Here is a 16,424-nt window from a genome sequence, read left to right on the forward strand (position 1 = left end):
TCCCCCTTCCCCCCCAATGCACAGATGGGCACTTAGGCCTAGAGAGGGGGAGAGTCACAAAAGGGGCTTGGGCATTGTTAGGCGCCGCCTAACTTCAGGTGCTCTGCTGCCCTCCAGGAAATGCTGAGGAGGGAGCTCAGCCATTCTCTAGCTCCGGTTGGGAGGCCCAGCTGTGAATCTGCTCTGGGAGTGAGGAGTCTGAGCTATGTCACCCACCCTTCCCTTTTCCCGAACAAATGTGGTGGAGATGCTGCTCTGCCCTGTGCTGCCCAGGAGTCCGGACACGCAGCAGGGAGGTAGGTGACCGGACGTCACTTCAGCCTCATTTGGAGCAGTGGCTTGACCCCAGGTGTCCCACGTGGAGGTGACTGCTCCAAACACTGGGCTAGTGAGTGCAAGGGGGGAGGCAGCACCCCACTTTGGCTGTGTTTGTGGGGGGCAATCATCTGCGAAGGCCAGCCAGCTCAGGCCCAGTTTGGGGATCTACCAGGCCGCAGCTCTGAGGTCAGGGCTAAGTGCCTGGGCACATGCCAACCAGCAGACACAACAGGGTGAGGGGGCAGCTGATCAGAGGGTTGGGGATTGACATTTTGCATCCCCTTGTGGCTCTCGCCTGTGACCACGTTGCTGGTGTCGGAGATTGAACCCACCCTGCAGCCCTGGGCCATTCATCCCCCTAGTGCTCAGTACTCAAAGCGGGACCACTCACTGTCGCAGATGGCATCCAGCTTGTCCTGGCTCCCCTGGTCCAGCTGCCGGGCAGTGAGCCCTACACACACAAACAGCTCATCACATCCCCACGTCCCCAGTGAGGGTGTTAAAGAGCCTGTCACCCTCCAAGCACCGCGGCTTTCCCCCGCCCCTCACTGGCCAGGACACGCTCCTGAATCCCCAGGGGAAAGGGCGAGTCCCCAGAGATGGCTACAGGGCTGGTTGCCAAAGGAGAGCACAGCGCCTTGAAGGTTCACTACCAAGAGCCCATGGTGGGGTGGGGGCAGAGAATGGGGACTGCATGAGGAGCAGTGGGCTTAGAGGGGTCCCATCAGCCGATCAGGGCAGTTTGGGGTGAGCTTGCTCCTGTGGGTTTCTGACACCCCTTCGCCTTCATTAGGGAATCAGGAGCCCAGGGATCACTTCTCGCTGCTGGCAGGGACTGAGGAGAGCCTGGGACCAGATCCAACCCCTCTGCTAAAGGGACCCCTCTGCTCTCTGGTTACCTAGGAACCTGATGGCTGCTTCCCTAACTGGAGTCTGTGGGTTCTGCAGGAAGGCCATGGTCTGGCCCAGGAAGTCATCAGCTCTCTCCTTGTAGTGGATCACCTAGGAGCCAGAACAAGGGAGCACAAGATTATTAAAGGCCTTTCCGTCCCACAGGCCAGCTTCCAGGTGTGTGGAGCGCACGTCCTGTTTTTGCCCCTCCTTCCTGTGCTGGGAGGATCACGCAGAGGGACCACACCCAGGGCCAGGTGTGGTCCCGGGGCTGGGGCTCAGTGTGGGCACAGAGCCAGGCAATCAGGGGTGCCCTATCCACTGATTCCTCCACTTCACTGCACTTCTGTGCAGTGAATGGCCAGAGGGCTCCCTCACCAGGCAGTCACAGCTTCGCCAGGTTTCCTTGTGCTGGATGAGGCCACTGAGCTGGTGCCACCTCAGGAATTGGGCGGCACTGATGAGGGTGTCCCAACACACCTGCAAAACAAGAGGGGCCGGGGCGAGCCGGACACAGTTACGGGAACTGGAAGCCACTAGCCTATTTACCGGAGGCCAGGGAGTCCGTGCGTGCTGAACGCTTCCCTGTCCTGGCTGCTCACGGAAGGGCAGCGGTGTGGCTAAGGCAATGGCTGGAGACCTGACTCAATTCCCAGCTCTCCCTGCAGGAACTCAGGCAAGTTGCTTAGGCCCAGGGCTGCAAAGGGATTTAGGTGCCTAATGCCCATGGGGGTTCAATATTTTTGAGGCTGCGCCTCAGTTCCCCACCTCATGGGGTGAATTCATTAGTGCTGGTGGCATTTGTGTCCCAAGTGATGGGGGCCATGAGCACTAGCATGTGCAGAGGCATGGGGGGGAGGGGCTTGGGCATGTCATGGCTAGTACGGGCTGTCCGGGCCGCTTGGCTAAGGGCACATTGGGTCCTGTGTACCATCTGGAGGCTGAGTAGCCCTGCTCCTGGTAGGGATATGGCCAGGGTTGTGCTCTTCCCACCAGCACAGCCAGGGGAGTGTGCGGAGGCCAGTGGCTGTAGGAGTGGTGAGGCGACCACTCGCCCCACCCAATCTCTCAGCCTGACTGCAGGGGGGTGTTGAGCTCAGAGGATGCAGAGAAGACTCAGCAGTTGGGTGGGGTGCCATGGTCATGGCACTACTGGACTCAACATTCAAGTGATTTTGAGTGCCTGATTGTCACAGCACTGAGCACCTGCCCTCTACCGGCCAGACCCTTTAAAGGGGGGTGTCACATGTTGCCCCCCCCCAACAAATGGTCGCTCTGTAACTATCTCAGCTGCAGACTCCAATTCGTGGCCTCACCTGGGACACGTTGGGACGCTCATCATGCACAAGGAGGAGCAGTGGGACCAGGCTCTGGAGCACATACTCCTTCATCTCACTCCGGTTGGGCCCCCTTACAAGCTCCAGCAGGTCTTTAAAAAGGGTGATGGAGAGCACCCGGAGCTTGCTGGTCACCTGCAAGAGATGATATAGGGAGGAGAGGAGACACTGTGACAGTCATTCTCATCCAGCAGGGCAAGTGCACACTGTGCCAGAGATGTCTGCCCTGCAGGGGGTATTGGTAACTCACCCCCAGCCATACAGCCACAACTGGGGCCAGAGTCTCATGGGCATAGCGCCATTGAAGGCAATAGAGATGCAGATTTCCACCAGCTGAGGGGCTGGCCTGGTAACTTCTTGGCCAGGGAGAGCAGTAAGCTGGGGTGAGACTGCCCCTAGGCTCTCACAGCCAGCTCTGGGTGCACTGACATCAGCACCCGCCTGTGTCAGCCAAGGGGAAACATTCAGGATGGAGCAGTGCCAGGACAGGGGCGGCAGAGAGGGAGCGATGAGGAAAGATTCAAAGAGCGAAGGGGGGGTGTAGTTTGTCCACCCACTTTGCAGGCCCAGCTCACACTGGTGTTGACCCACAGCAGCCCTCTAGCCGGGCCAAGGGGGCCAGGCATAGGGGGCAAATTTCTACATTGGTGTTTGTTTGGGCCATGCTCAGGGACCTGGGGTGAATTTAACCAGGTCCAAGGGGTGGTAAATGTGCAGGAGCTCCCAGATAGGGGGCCTTGGAAGCCATGACTGGAAGCCACCCAGCCTCCAGGGGTTTGGGGTGGGGTGAGGGGTCAGCTCAGAACAGCTGGGCAGGCTCTGTACAAAACACATGGGAGGGGTATGGGGGCATCAGGGCTGCACTGCAGTGGGCACAGGCAGATGTTGAACTGGCACCTCTCTGGTCTTCCCTCCAGTTGTTGAGGCCTGTTTGCCTTTCCCTGGTGATGGGTGTAGTAAGTGCAGGCCATGATAAAGGCCCAGTATGAGGCCTGAGGCCTGAACTAAAGTAATGAACAAGACTTTGCTAACATAAAGCAAAGGTAAGCTGTGAGCCAGAGGCAGGCCCTGCTCACAGAAGCTGGCAAGGAAAGGGCTGATACGTATCTAAAAGGTACTGAACATTCACAAACTTGCACATTCCACACAGATAACAAAGAACAGGCTGGCCCATCCCAATGACAGGGGCAAAAGGGTAAAATGATGGATAGAGTTGTTTTGATCGAACCAACATGTACAAGGTAGAAGGGGGCACCTAAATACATAGAAAGGTTGTACCGTGCTACGTGGAGGGGTTGTACCTCATACGTCAGGTGTGATGTGTAACTTGTTTGTGTCTGTGTATAAGAATGCATCCCTGGGGCGGTGCCTTTGTCCGGCCGAGGGGGCAGTGGAAAGTCCCGCCACTGAGCCGGGTCCATTGCCAAGAGGCACTTTCTCTTAGTATGCCCTGAATTACGCTAAGAAACCTACAGGGAACTGCAATTGTGTCCGAGGTCGCAATAAACCTAGCCGACGTGGCTTTGCATCTTACTGGACTCTGTGGTTATTGGGGGTTGTCGTCGGGTCTGCTGTGTCAGCTATCTGCAGAGCTGGGGCAGCACACAGAGGGAACACACGCACGCAGCCGAGTGATATCAACAAGGAGAAAGCAGAGCACCACACCGGTAGCACTCTGACAACACACTTCTGACAACAATGGGCGTTGTGTTCATTAACACTATTTGGATATAACCCCTGCCCCATAAAGAACCTGTTCTGTTCCCCCCGGGCCTGAGAGGGGTTTGGTTTAAAGGGCTCGCCCCAGGGCGAGATCCTGCATCCTTGGTCCAGGCTGCCCTGTCCCTTTGGCCAGCTGGGGATCCAGGAGACCCTGGGAACAGCTTTAGCCAGGCCTATGCCACTACTAAATAAAGAGCGGCAGGGTCCCAGCAGAATTCGGGAGGGCTGAGAGTAGGATTTACCGTTATGAGAGCTGGGAGTCCTCCAGGAGCCCCCACTGGGGCATTACCCCTGGAAGGCAGTAACGGATGGGCCCCTTTCTCCTGCCCGCTTGCTGGATCTCGCCACCCAGTGTGGGACTGAACATCAGTCTGGTGAATGCGCCGGCGGGGGCTAGTTTGTGGGTACAAAAGATCTGAGGAGAACTTTCCTCCTTTGACGCTGCCCTGCCATGAGAACGAAGGGGAGAGGAAAGGGCGGTAGCTGCAGAACCTACAGACAGAGCCATTTCCTTATGGCGCTGACAGGCCAGCTGTAGGATTCCTGGCCAGGGAAAGGAGGGGCAGATTTTCACCAAAGTACCATCACTTGTCACCCTGGAAGCCAGCAAGAGCATTGCAGCACCCTGTGCTGCAGAGGCCCCCTCGCTGCATGCAGGCTCAGGAATGCACATCCTTCCCCAAGGGGAGCCTTGTCCCCAGGCTGCCCTCATCCTTGTCAGTAGGCCTGCGGGACACCAGGGTTCCCATCCTTTCTGCCATGTGCTCTCATGGAGAGTGAGAGGAAGGTGGGAATGGGCTCATGATTTATGACAATCCGTTTTCTGGCTAGGACCATAGCACAGGCCCTGCTAGCCCACCCCCTAGCCCCCATTCACATGTCCGCAGTTTGATGGGATCTCCTGTGAGCTGCCAGGCCTTACATCATCAAACAATGGCAGGAGTTGCTCAGCCACTTGCACAGCCGCGCGGCTGGCGCTCTGCCTGTCCATGCCGGCGAGGAGGTGTTTCAGCACGGCGATGGCCTTGCGGATGAGGTCTCTGTCTACCTCCTGGAGTCGCTCCAGGACATCTGGCAGCAGACGCTGGAGTTTCCCCACCTGTGTGAAACAAGGAGCTGCTTTACGAAACACCCCCCAGTGACCCAACAAGCCATTTCCAAAACAATGTCTGCCTCCCCTGCAGACAGAGGCATGGGAGCTAGGGATGCTGGGGGTGCTGCAGCACTCCCAGGTTTTACGCAGGGTTCTGCTCCTGGCCCCACACACAGGGTCCCAGCTGCCGGCCCTGCGCCAACCCCCAGCTATGGCCCCAGCCTTGGTCCCCTTGCCCCATCCACCCCCCACCCCCGCCTCCTGGAGCCATGGCCCTGCTCCTGACCAAAGCTCTAGTGGTGGAGGGGTGTGTGGACAGGGGTAAGGGGGGGTGCAGCACCTCCACTATAAAAAGTCTTCCAGCGCCCCTGCCTCCAGAGACATATTACAGCCTCAAAGCCTTTGCACAGCCAGCTAAGATCACGGGCAGTGGGTCCGGCAACCTGCAACATAAGCAGCTGCTTCCTTGTACCCCAGATCTCAGGGGATAGTTTTTATTAGCAGATATCATCCGTGGGAAGTTCTCTACACAACACGTTGACCCCAAATAAATCTAGTGTATTATTGTTCAAATAGCACCTCGAGGGCCTGTCTGCAATAAGGGCTTGTGCTGGGGGCTTTCCAGGCACAGGAAGAGACGGTCCCTGCCCTAGAGCTTACAGGCTAGACACACGAAGGCAGGATTTCTATCCCCATTGTACAGACATGGAACTCGGGCACAGAGAGGTTACGTGACTCGCCCACAGTCACTTAGGGAGTCTGGCAGAGCCAGGAACCGAACCTGGGTTCTCCTGAATCCTGGTCCTTACAGCCCAGCCTAGGGGAGGGAGCCAATATTGCACACTAGTTCTAGGGTTAGTCTGTTACTAAAAGCCAGATTCAGTCATTTCTGTGTTTGGTTTTTCAACCTTTCAAAGACAGCCCCACAAAATCTCAACCGGCATCAGGGAAAAAATAGGTCATATACAGGCTAACCGTTTCCAGAAAGGAAAATGAACCACAAGCAAGTGAAAACCAGGCTGAAGTGCATGGAACGATGGGAATGGTGTATAACAAAGAATTACAGTCACGCCCTCTCCATGTCTGATCTAGTCATAGTCCGGGTTTAATAAACCGGACTGACCCCCTATTCTCAGGCGAAGTAAATTATCATTAACGAGAGTTGCCTTCAGATTGTCTCCTCTTTACCAGGCTGTCAGGTCTGTGTATTTAAGCCCCAAGGACTTTCTCTGCCTTCACTATATTGTGGGTATCAAACTTGTTATGAGATCTTAGCAGCAAAAGGCCCTTCCAGAGCTCTTCAGAGGAGCGAGTGCTGCAGGACAGAGCCGTGACGTCAACAGTTAAAACCTATGAGGCTTTAAAAGGGGATTTGTAGGAAAAAATGGTTCCTAATTGTAGTGAAATGGCTCTATCCAAGCGTCCCTGATCACTGGGGTCGCCAGCATTCCCTGGGGGTCTAGAGTCTGCAGCTCTGCTGCTACTCTAGTGCTAGGGTTCTTTGGATCACAGAGACCCCAGACACAATCAGGCCCAGCTGTGCCAGATGCTCCACACACCTAGAGACGCACCCTGCAGGAGCCAGGCCCTGCCCTGCAGAACAGCAGACAAAGGCCAGGCAGGGGCTTGCCCAAGGGCACCCCGCAGGTCAGTGGCAGAGCCAGGAATAGAAGCCAGGGCTCCTGACTCCAGGCCAGGGCCATACCCCCGGGAAGGTTTCAATGACCCCAGCCCTGCAGCAGCTCCCTGCGGTTCTGGGTTTATCCCCCAGCCCTCCTCCCCTCTCACCTTCTCTGGGAGAAGGGCCAGATTGAGGAGGCCTTTGAGCCCCAACCAGCGCACCACGGTCTGGTGGTCTCTCAGCTGCCTGCTCATCTCCTCCACGATGGCGTCTTCCAGCGCGTAGCCAAGGTCAGGGCACTGGAGGAGCTAACACACCAACAGCAAATCAAGCTAGAGAACGGGGCTGGCCTCTCGCGACTCATCTCTGCCACGGGGCCCTTAGCTCCACTGGCCAAGGCCCGGCATGGGCTGCATGCAGGGCATCGCGATTGGTCACTGTGTGGGCCCCACTGAAACGCTGCTAGCGCGACGGCCCCTCGAGGCTCCAGCTGAGATCAAGGCCTGCCCTGCTCCCCCACTAAGGCTCAGCTGCACACGGAGCAGTGGTGTGAGGCGGGGGGGTCTGCAGCCTTGTGCTCCAAAGGGTCGCCCGGTCTGTGGGGGGCAGGTGAACTGGCCATGAATGGGCAGGCGGCTGCCCGGCCTGCGCATGGCACACGGATGTCAGAGGGGGCTCGAGGGCCGAGGTCACACAAGGGACCATTCTATGGAACTGAGCCTTGGGGAACAAGAGACACCTGACCCTGGGCCTTGCTCCAGCCCCGTGACACCAGCTGGGACAGGTAACAATGCCCAGACTGAGTGACTCCACCCCTAGGGTTGTAGGAGCTTTCCCTGCCCCTGCTCACCCACCCACCCCCGGGGCCTTCAGGGCCACCCCTCTCCTGGCCATAGGCATGAGCGGCAAGTTCCATTGGCCCATGGTGCCTGGGCACCATGGGCCTCAGCCCCACCTTTCCCCCCACGTCTCCCAGGCCATTTAAAACAGCCTGGGGCCCCCACCACCACTGGCAGTGCAGCAGAGCGGCCTCCTGCCTGCTTGCTCCCATGGCTGCCAGCCCCTCCCTGTGGCCCCTGGGTGGGGTGGGCGTGCCCCTGCAGCCAGTAAGAAGCTGTGGGGGCAGTGCCTCGGGGTAGCAGCACATGGAGGGCCCCCGGCCTGCCCTGCCTAGGAGCCCCAGATAAGCGCCGCACCCTCCCAACTCCTTCCAGAGCCTGCCCCCCCACCCCTTTCCCGCACCCCACTCTGGCCCCCAAACTCCTTCCCAGAGCCTGCACCCCCTCCCTCCACACACCCCTCCTGTCCCCAAACTCCCTCCCAGAGCCTGCATCCCCACCCTCTCCTGCACTCCCACCCTCTGACCCATCCCAGAGCCTGCACCCCAGGCCCCCTCCCCCACCCAAACTCCCTCCCAGAGACTTAGGCAGGTTGGGGGCAGAGTTTAGGGGGGCACAGTTTGGAGGGGCAGGTTCTGCTGAGCACCACCAAAATTTCTACAAATCTGCTGTCCCTGGCCATAGGTCAGCCCCATGCCCCAGTCACCGCTGGGCCGGGGCTCTTCTCACGACCCTCACCCGCTGGTGAGGCTCACCTGAATGAAGAGCGCCACGGCCGGGACGTACCGCCTATCGTCCCGATCGTTGAGGATGGCCATCAGATGGTGGAAAATCCAGTTTCGCTCCTGGAAATTGAGCGAAACCATGGCCCTGGCATAGGAAACACAAACACCACATCATCAAGGTGGGCAAGGACTGGTCCTCCATGTATGAATCTAACCAGACCAGTGCCACAGGACAGGGGATCCCGGGCGACTAGTCACGCGCAGCTGGCACGGACTAGTTCCTGCTGGCTTAAAATGCCCAGCGGCTTATGTGCTAGAGACCCAAACCCTTAATCACTCGACAGGGAGCCCTTCCATGAGGCCAGCTCTGAGCACGTAGTGCTGTGGCTGCAAGAGAACTGCAGACAAAGAAGGGTGTCGGTGGGGTCGGTGGTCTTCCTCATGTGCCCAGATATTGGGTGATGAGAGACAGAAGGGTGGGTGAGGGAATATCTTAGATTCACCCAAGACAAGCGCTGGAGCTTTCTGTGTTAGCTTCCCTCTCACCCACAGTCACTGGGCCAACCAAAGACATTCCCTCCCCCACCTTGTCTCTCTCATGTGCTGGGCCTGACAGGGCTACACCAACGCTGCGGAAAGACATGGCGGAGGCTGTCTTTGCCCAGCCATGCCTGCCAGAGCCACGCAGGAAGTGGTTTACGCCAGGCAGCGCAGGGTGGAGAAGTAGCCGACTGACCCCTTGGCCAACAGCACAGAGGCTGCGGCCTGTTCCATGCAGGCGATTGGGAGCCGCGTCTCACCCAGCAGGGAAGGCAATGTGGCCGTGTCCTGGGCCAGGAGGAGCTGCTGCTGTGATCGGTTCTGGGCAGCACTCACCGGGCAAGCAGGCAGACACCTTTGTGGTGCGTGTCGGAGCTCATGAGCAGGTCCCAGCCGCCCTGCTTCATCATGAAGGTGACCTGCTCCTTGTAGCCAGCGCATAGAAGCAAAGCTTCCATGGCCTTCACCGCGAACCTGTGTGCAGAGCGAGCCTCTTGTTACTGAGTGAGCCCAGGCCAGGCCCTGCCGCGTGCCTGCGGGCGACGCTGCAGAACCCAGGCTGGGTGTCGGGCTGGCGGTACCTGACGGGGCTGAGGGGTGCGGTCGTGTCCTCCTGGTTATGCTCCCTCTCCTGCGAAGCAGTGTGCTGCACTGTGTGGGTGATGTGGAAGAGGAGTGCGACGTAGAGCTGAGGGAAGAGCTCCTTCACCTCCTGCCTGCAGGCCTGCTCCTGCAGGATCACATACAGGGCTCTTGTGGCCTGCAGATAAGAACAGGAGACAGACATCACTGCAGGGATTTCGTCCTTCCCACGCTCCCCCAGGGCACCTAGAGGGGTGGGGGTGGGCTGGGGGCTAAGGCCTGGGATGCTGGGTTCAATTCCTAGCCTGTGAGACTTTGGCTAGAACCACACAAGGGACTTCGGCCCAGCGTGGCCATGCCCAGCTTCATGTGCCCTGCTGCCCAGTGGACTCACAGCCCTGGGTTAAGTGCCCAGGCTCCGTATACGCTCCAGAGAGAGAGTCAGTTGGGCCAATTGTTAAAGCGGGTGAAAGGGATGGCCTGGGTAATTTCAGGCCTGTCAGCCTGACATCGATCCCAGGCAAGATAATGGAGCAGCTGGTATAAGATTCAATTAATAAAGAATTAAAGAGGATAATTTATTTAATGCAAATCAACAATTTTTTGATGAGATTACAAGTTTGGTAGATAAAGGAAATGGTATTGACATAATGTATGTAGACTTCTATAAGGCGCTTGAGTTGGCGCTGCACTCCAGTTTGATCGGAAACCTAGACGTTACAAAAGTAACGTGGCACACATGAATTGGATTATAAAGTGGCTGATAGGTCTCAAAATGTAATTGTAAACTGGGAATCAGCATTGCACAGGTGTGTTTCCAGGATGGTCCTTGCAGGGATCGGGTCTTGGCCCTACGCGATTTAACATTTTCATCAATGACCTGGAAGAAAACATCAAATCATCACTGATAAAGTTTGCAGATGACACAAGAATTGGGTGAGTGGTAAATAATGAAGAGGATAAGTCACTGATACAGAGCGATCTGAATCACTTGGTAAACTGGGGAGCAATCAAACAGTATGTGTTTTAATATGGCTCATTGTAAATGAATACATCTAGGAACAGGACGAGGGACTCTATCCTGGGAAGCAGAGACTCTGTAAAGGACTTGGGAGTCCTGGTGGATAATCAGCTCATGTGATCCTGGGATAAATAAACAGAAGAATCTAGAGTGGGAGTATTTGGCACTGGTGTGACAACTGCTGGGATCCTGGGTCCAGTTCCGGTGCCCCAATGCAAAAAGAATGTTGATGAATTGCAGAGGGTTCAGAGAAGAGCCATGAGAATGATTAAAGGACTAGAAACCATGTCTTATAGTGATAGGGTGACCAGACAGGACAGGGGTTGGGGGTAATAGGAGCCTATATAAGGAAAAGACCCTAAAATCAGGACTGTCCCTATAAAAATCAGGACCTCTGGTGAGAGATATAGTGAGAGACTCAAGAAGCTCGATCTATTCATCTTAACAAAGAGAGGGTTGAGGGGTGACTTGATTACTGTCTATAGGTATCTCCCTGGGAAACAAATATTTAGTAATTGGCTTTTCAGTCTTGCAGAGAAAGGTCTAACATGATCCAGTGGCTGGAAGTTGAAGGTAGACATTCAGACTGGAAATAAGGCATAAACGTCACAGTGAGAGTAATTAATCATTGGAAGAATTTACCCAGGGTGGTGATAGATTCTCCATCACTGACTGTTTTTGAACCACGATGGGATGTTTTTCTTCAAAGACCTGCTCTAGGAATGATCTGGGGGCAGTTCTCTGGCTTGTGTCAGGCAGGGGATCTGACTAGATGATCGCAGAGGTCCCTTCTTGCCTTGAACTCTATGAAGCTAAGAGTGAGGAGCTGCCTAAACCAACCAATAGGAAATGCGGAGGAGAGGGATGTGGCCTAAGCCCCACCCCTAAAGGGAATTTGGTATCTATCTCTACTTGGGAACACTTAAATAGTCATTGGAGCAGAGTTTTGACCCCAGGTCTCCCAGTTGGGTACCCTAACCACTGGGCTAGAGACAGTGGTGTAGTCGAAAATATGAAGGTCCTGGAATGCCACTAAAATACTGATTTTCTTCAATATGGATTATAGAAATTCACATTTTATTTGTCTACTGAATTTCTGGTACAGTAATCCTTGGCTAAACCAGGCATGGCTGGAGACAAGCCAGCTGTCCAAAATAACAAGGTATTGGATTTTTTTTTAATTGTACACCCCCCCCCCCATAGTAGCTATTCAATTTATTTTAAATGTTGAAATCATTGTGCTGAAATGCCATTACTGTGTATGCAATAGAATACAATAGAAATGCCATTACTGTGTCTACAATAGAATATGTAAAAGATATAACTCTAGACAGTAGTGTACAGTACAGTGGTAAAAACCCAATGAATGCGTAGCACGTTTTCTTTTTACTTTAGCCTATAGGCTAATGAAAATAGAAAATAAATCATGCTGCTGCACTACAGACATTACTGTATCAGGCTGAAATAATAAAAGTTTATTTTAAATGTAGCTAGTAGGCTACACAAGTAACACAAAATACATCAAGGCATAACGGGCTGGAGTAGCAAAGGCCTGCTGTAATGCATTGATCTAATTTTTACAAGTATTTCCACAAAGCGTCTTTCTCCATATTGTATTTTCTGTGTCTGTGAATCAGAGGGAGAACAAGGATGTCTGAGCCAAGTTCTGGCACAGCTGAGAGGATGCCACATGGAAAATGAAGGGCCATGTAGCTTGCTAAACGTGAGTGATGACGTATGCGGAATAAGCCCCTTGCTACATTTCCATTCACAATCATAGTTATGTGGCTGAGGGTATGGCTACACTTGCAGCTGTACATCACTGGGAGTTAAAGCTGTCTTCGTACAGCTGAGTAGGGAAAGCACTGCAGTCTGTCCACACTGACAGTTGCCAGCGCGCTGTTGTGGCCACATTTGCAGCATCTGCAGCGGCATTGGGAGCAGTGCATTATGGTCAGCTATCCCAGCGTTCCAAGTGGCTGCAACGTGCTTTTCAAAAGGGGGGGTGGAGTGTGACAGGGAGCGTGGGGGAGAGAGAGAGTGGATTTTTGGAGCCAACACTGTGTCAGCAGCTGCCTTGCAAGTTCCAACCCCCTCCCCTAGCCCTCTCTGACTCACTGAAAGTGAACAGCACCTCTTTGTTTTTTCCTCACAGACCAGAGAAGCAGCCGCCGAAACGGACCCTCCTCCCTCCCCCTCTATTCAAGCAAACACTAGCTGTGGGCCTTCCAAAGGGAGCCCTCTGCCTCTGCTCATTTACAGCAAACAGGAGCTGTGTTTGTTTTTTTTAATAAGCAGCTCCCGGAGCCCAGAGTTTGCAACAAAACGAAGAGCGGAACCTTCACTTAAAAGGATTATGGGAAGCTTCCGGAGATCAGTCACTGCGTACTAAGGTTATTCCCTATTTACACTGGTGCCCCAGAGCAGCAGCAGCAGCAGCACAATACTCTTTATTCCTCTCGGGCAGGTGGAGTACAAGCAGCGCTGTAGCCAGGGAGGTACAGCACTGTATGTGCCTTGCCAGTGTGGACGGGGAGTGAGTTACAGCACTGTTGGTGGCTTTATTGTGCTGTAACTCTCAAGTGTAGCCAAGGCCTTAGATAAAGTGAAAAGGAGGTAGGGCAGCTGTGTAACCAATCTGGTCTGTCACTGACAGAAATTGTCAATGCCTAGCATGACTTTCTTGATTATACTGGTCAGAAGTGCCAGCTGATCTGAAACCACTGCTCAGCTCCACGTGTGTGATTTCATGCAGCATGGCTGAGTGTGAACGTGGATTTAGGCCTTGGCTACACTTGAGAGTTACAGCACAATAAAGCCACCAACAGCGCTGTAACTCACTCCCCGTCCACACTGGCAAGGCACATACAGCGCTGTATCTCCCTGGCTACAGCGCTGCTTGTACTCCACCTCCTCGAGAGGAATAAAGAGGATTGTGCTGCTGCTGCTGCTGCTGCGCTGGGGCACCAGTGTAAACAGGGAATAACCTTAGTACGCAGTATCGACTCATCCCACCCCCCTTTCTGGCTCAGGTTACAGCCTCAGGTACTGACCCTCACCTAAAGTCATCCCCTGCTCTCCCATGCCCCATGCAGACAGTCCCAGTAAAACTAAACACCATTTCCAGATCAATCCATCCCTCTCCCTACAGCGTCACAGGGCTATAGATAACAAAATGAAATTCACCAAAGACAAATGTGAGGTGCTACATTTAGAGAAGAAAAAGCAAATGCACAGATACAGAATGGAGGATAACCAGCTGAGAAGGATCTGGGAGCTGTGGTGGATCACAACCTCAGCATGAGTCAGCAATGCGATGCTGTTGCAAAAAAAGCAAATGCAATTTTAGGTTGCATTAACAGAGGTATAGCCAGGGCCGGCTCCAGACGCCAGCGTGCTGCGCGCTTAGGGCGGCAATGAGAGCCGCGGGGGGCGCTCTGCCTGTCGCCGGGAGGGCAGCAGGCAGCTCGGTGGACCTCCCACAGGAGTGCCTGCGGAGGGTCCGCTGGTCCCGCGGCCCGGGGACCTCCCGCAGGCATGGCTGCGGATGCTCCACTGGAGCCGCGGGACCAGCGGACCCTCCGCAGGCACGCCTGCAGCAGGTCCACTGGAGCCGCGGACCAGCGACCGCCAGAGCGCCCTGCGGCGTGCCGCCTGCTTGGGGCAGCGAAATTACTAGAGCCGCCCTGGGTAGAGCATGCACGTCATGGGAGGCGATAGTACCACTCTACTCAGTGCTGCTTAGGCCTCAGCTGGAGTACGGTGTCCAGTTTTGGTCACCAATGTCTAGAAAGGATGTGGAGAAACTGGAAAGGATCCAGAGGCGAGTGACAAAGGTGATCAGAGGGATGGAACACAAGCCATAAGAAAAAAAGGCTGAAGGAACTGGCTATGTTTTGTTTGGAAAGGAGGAGATTAAGGGGGGACTAGATAATGGTCTTCAGATACTTGGAAGGCTGCCATAAAAAAAGATAGAGAAAAGTTGTTCTCTCTTGCTACGGAGGGCAGGACAAGAGGTGATGGGGTCAAACTACAGCACAGCAGATGTAGATTAAGCCTCAGGAAAAACTTCCTAACTGTAAGAAGAGTAGGACGATGGGAAAGATGCCTAGGGAGCTTGTGGAAACTCTTTCGCTGGAGGTTTTCAGAAGGAGGCTGGAGCCATCTGTCCAGGGTGGGTTAGAAACAAGAAGTCCTGCATTGTTGCAGGGGGCTGGACGAGCTGACTTTGCGATCCCTTCTCACCCTGTGATTCTATGAGTGCTGCTGAATAGCACCAGGAGAGCGTTTCGGCGTGTTCCGGCTCGAATATAGCACTGGCTAAAGTCACACTCTCTCTCTCTTTGGCCCAATGACTATACCCCGTGGGAGACTGAGAGACCCCCTCAGGCCATGATGGGGACACACGGCACTCCTTCCCTTGCTGCAGGGGCTGGTACTTACGGCCAAGGAGGCGACGCCGGCCGGTCTCTGAGAGAGCTGATGCCGTCGTGGAGCCTGCCCCTGCAGCCTGCTGACCAGCTCCCTAAGGATCTTTTCTGTGCTCTTGGGCTGGGATGTCAGCATCTTCCACATCTCCGCAGCAACACTGCAAAGGGAGAGAGCCAGTGGCACCCGATCAGAGCCCTGCCAGCCTCCTGCACCCCTCAGCACTGGCACGCCTGCTGGGTCTCCCCTCACCGGCCGGCCCTTTGTTGCCCTCCTGCTCCTGCAAGGACCCCGTTGGCTGGTGCAGGCTACATGGAGCCAGGTCTGAGCGTCAGCCACAGGAGAGGCTGAGGGATGCCGTACAGGGTTTTGCAGATTGGCCTGTGTCCAGGGCAAGCCAGCCTGCAAAACCCTCCAGGAGAAGCAGCAGCTCTGCAGGGAGCAGGAGATCTCTGGAGGGTTCTGCACTCCCCTGTCTCTGGCAGCGGGACCAGTCCGGGGGACCCAGAGTGCAAGTGGTGGTAGCCGCAGCCCCGTACCTGTCACATGACAGTGAGCAGCCCAGCAGGGTTCCGACCACCTCCTCGCTGAACTGGGAACCCAGCAGGAGAAGGGCCCTGAGCAGCTCCTGCCGGGCAAGTGGCTCGCTGATGGAGTCCAGGTGCTTATGAATGCTCCTCACAGCCTCTGACACCTGGAAGGAAAATGGGGAGGTGGGGGCCTTGGCTTCCTCGCACGGCTATTGATCTGGGGAGCCAAGGACCTGCTGCACCTGAGAGCCATCTGCCCTCCCAGAACCTCTTCACCAGCCCCAGGCCTAGAACACAGCACCAGTTCCCAGCCTATCGATTCATAGACTGCAAGGCCACAAGCGGCCATGGTGATCACCTAGACCAGGGGTAGGCAACCTATGGCATGTGTGCTGAAGGTGGCACGTGAGCTGATTTTCAGTGGCACTCACACTGCCGGGGCCTGGCCACCGGTCCAGGGAGATCTGCATTTTAATTTCATTTTAAATGAAGCTTCTTAAAAATTTAAAAATACTTATTTACTTTATATACAACAATATTTAGTTATTTATTATAGACTTATAGAAAGAGATTTTCTACAAACATGACACGTGAAACCTTAAATTAGAGTGAATAAAGGAAGACTCGGCACACCACTTCTGAAAGGTTGTTGACCCCTGACCTAGACTGACCCCCTGCATTTCACAGTTCAGAGAACTGCCCCCCAATAATGCCTAGCACCCAGAGACAGAGTCTCCCACGGATGGGCTCCCCCAGCACGGTGTTCTCACTGCAGCT

General features: G+C 54.9%; 1 protein-coding gene across 8 annotated transcripts in view; it reads right to left on the reverse strand.

Moving 5' to 3' along the window:
- LOC120392635 (maestro heat-like repeat-containing protein family member 7) overlaps positions 1-16,424 on the reverse strand; it is a 51,530-nt gene that overhangs the window by 14,420 nt on the left and 20,686 nt on the right. For 5 of the 8 annotated variants that reach the window (XR_005591747.1, XR_005591745.1, XR_005591744.1 and 2 more), the window contains 11 exons: positions 15,657-15,811; positions 15,133-15,277; positions 9,668-9,846; positions 9,423-9,560; positions 8,577-8,691; positions 7,150-7,290; positions 5,191-5,367; positions 2,526-2,681; positions 1,588-1,689; positions 1,218-1,320; positions 710-769 (listed from right to left, as the gene is read on the reverse strand). Coding sequence is in view for 1 of the 8 variants with exons in the window: in XM_039517393.1 (XP_039373327.1) it covers positions 710-769; positions 1,218-1,320; positions 1,588-1,689; positions 2,526-2,681; positions 5,191-5,367; positions 7,150-7,290; positions 8,577-8,691; positions 9,423-9,560; positions 9,668-9,846; positions 15,133-15,277; positions 15,657-15,811 (1,471 nt within the window). In the remaining 7 variants the exon portion in view is untranslated. The remainder of the gene's footprint in view (positions 1-709; positions 770-1,217; positions 1,321-1,587; positions 1,690-2,525; positions 2,682-5,190; positions 5,368-7,149; positions 7,291-8,576; positions 8,692-9,422; positions 9,561-9,667; positions 9,847-15,132; positions 15,278-15,656; positions 15,812-16,424) is intronic. The other 3 variants (XR_005591750.1, XR_005591749.1, XR_005591748.1) reach the window with 2 other exon arrangements.

This window comes from Mauremys reevesii, unplaced genomic scaffold (assembly GCF_016161935.1).
Source record: "Mauremys reevesii isolate NIE-2019 unplaced genomic scaffold, ASM1616193v1 Contig106, whole genome shotgun sequence".
Lineage (NCBI taxonomy): Eukaryota > Metazoa > Chordata > Testudines > Geoemydidae > Mauremys > Mauremys reevesii.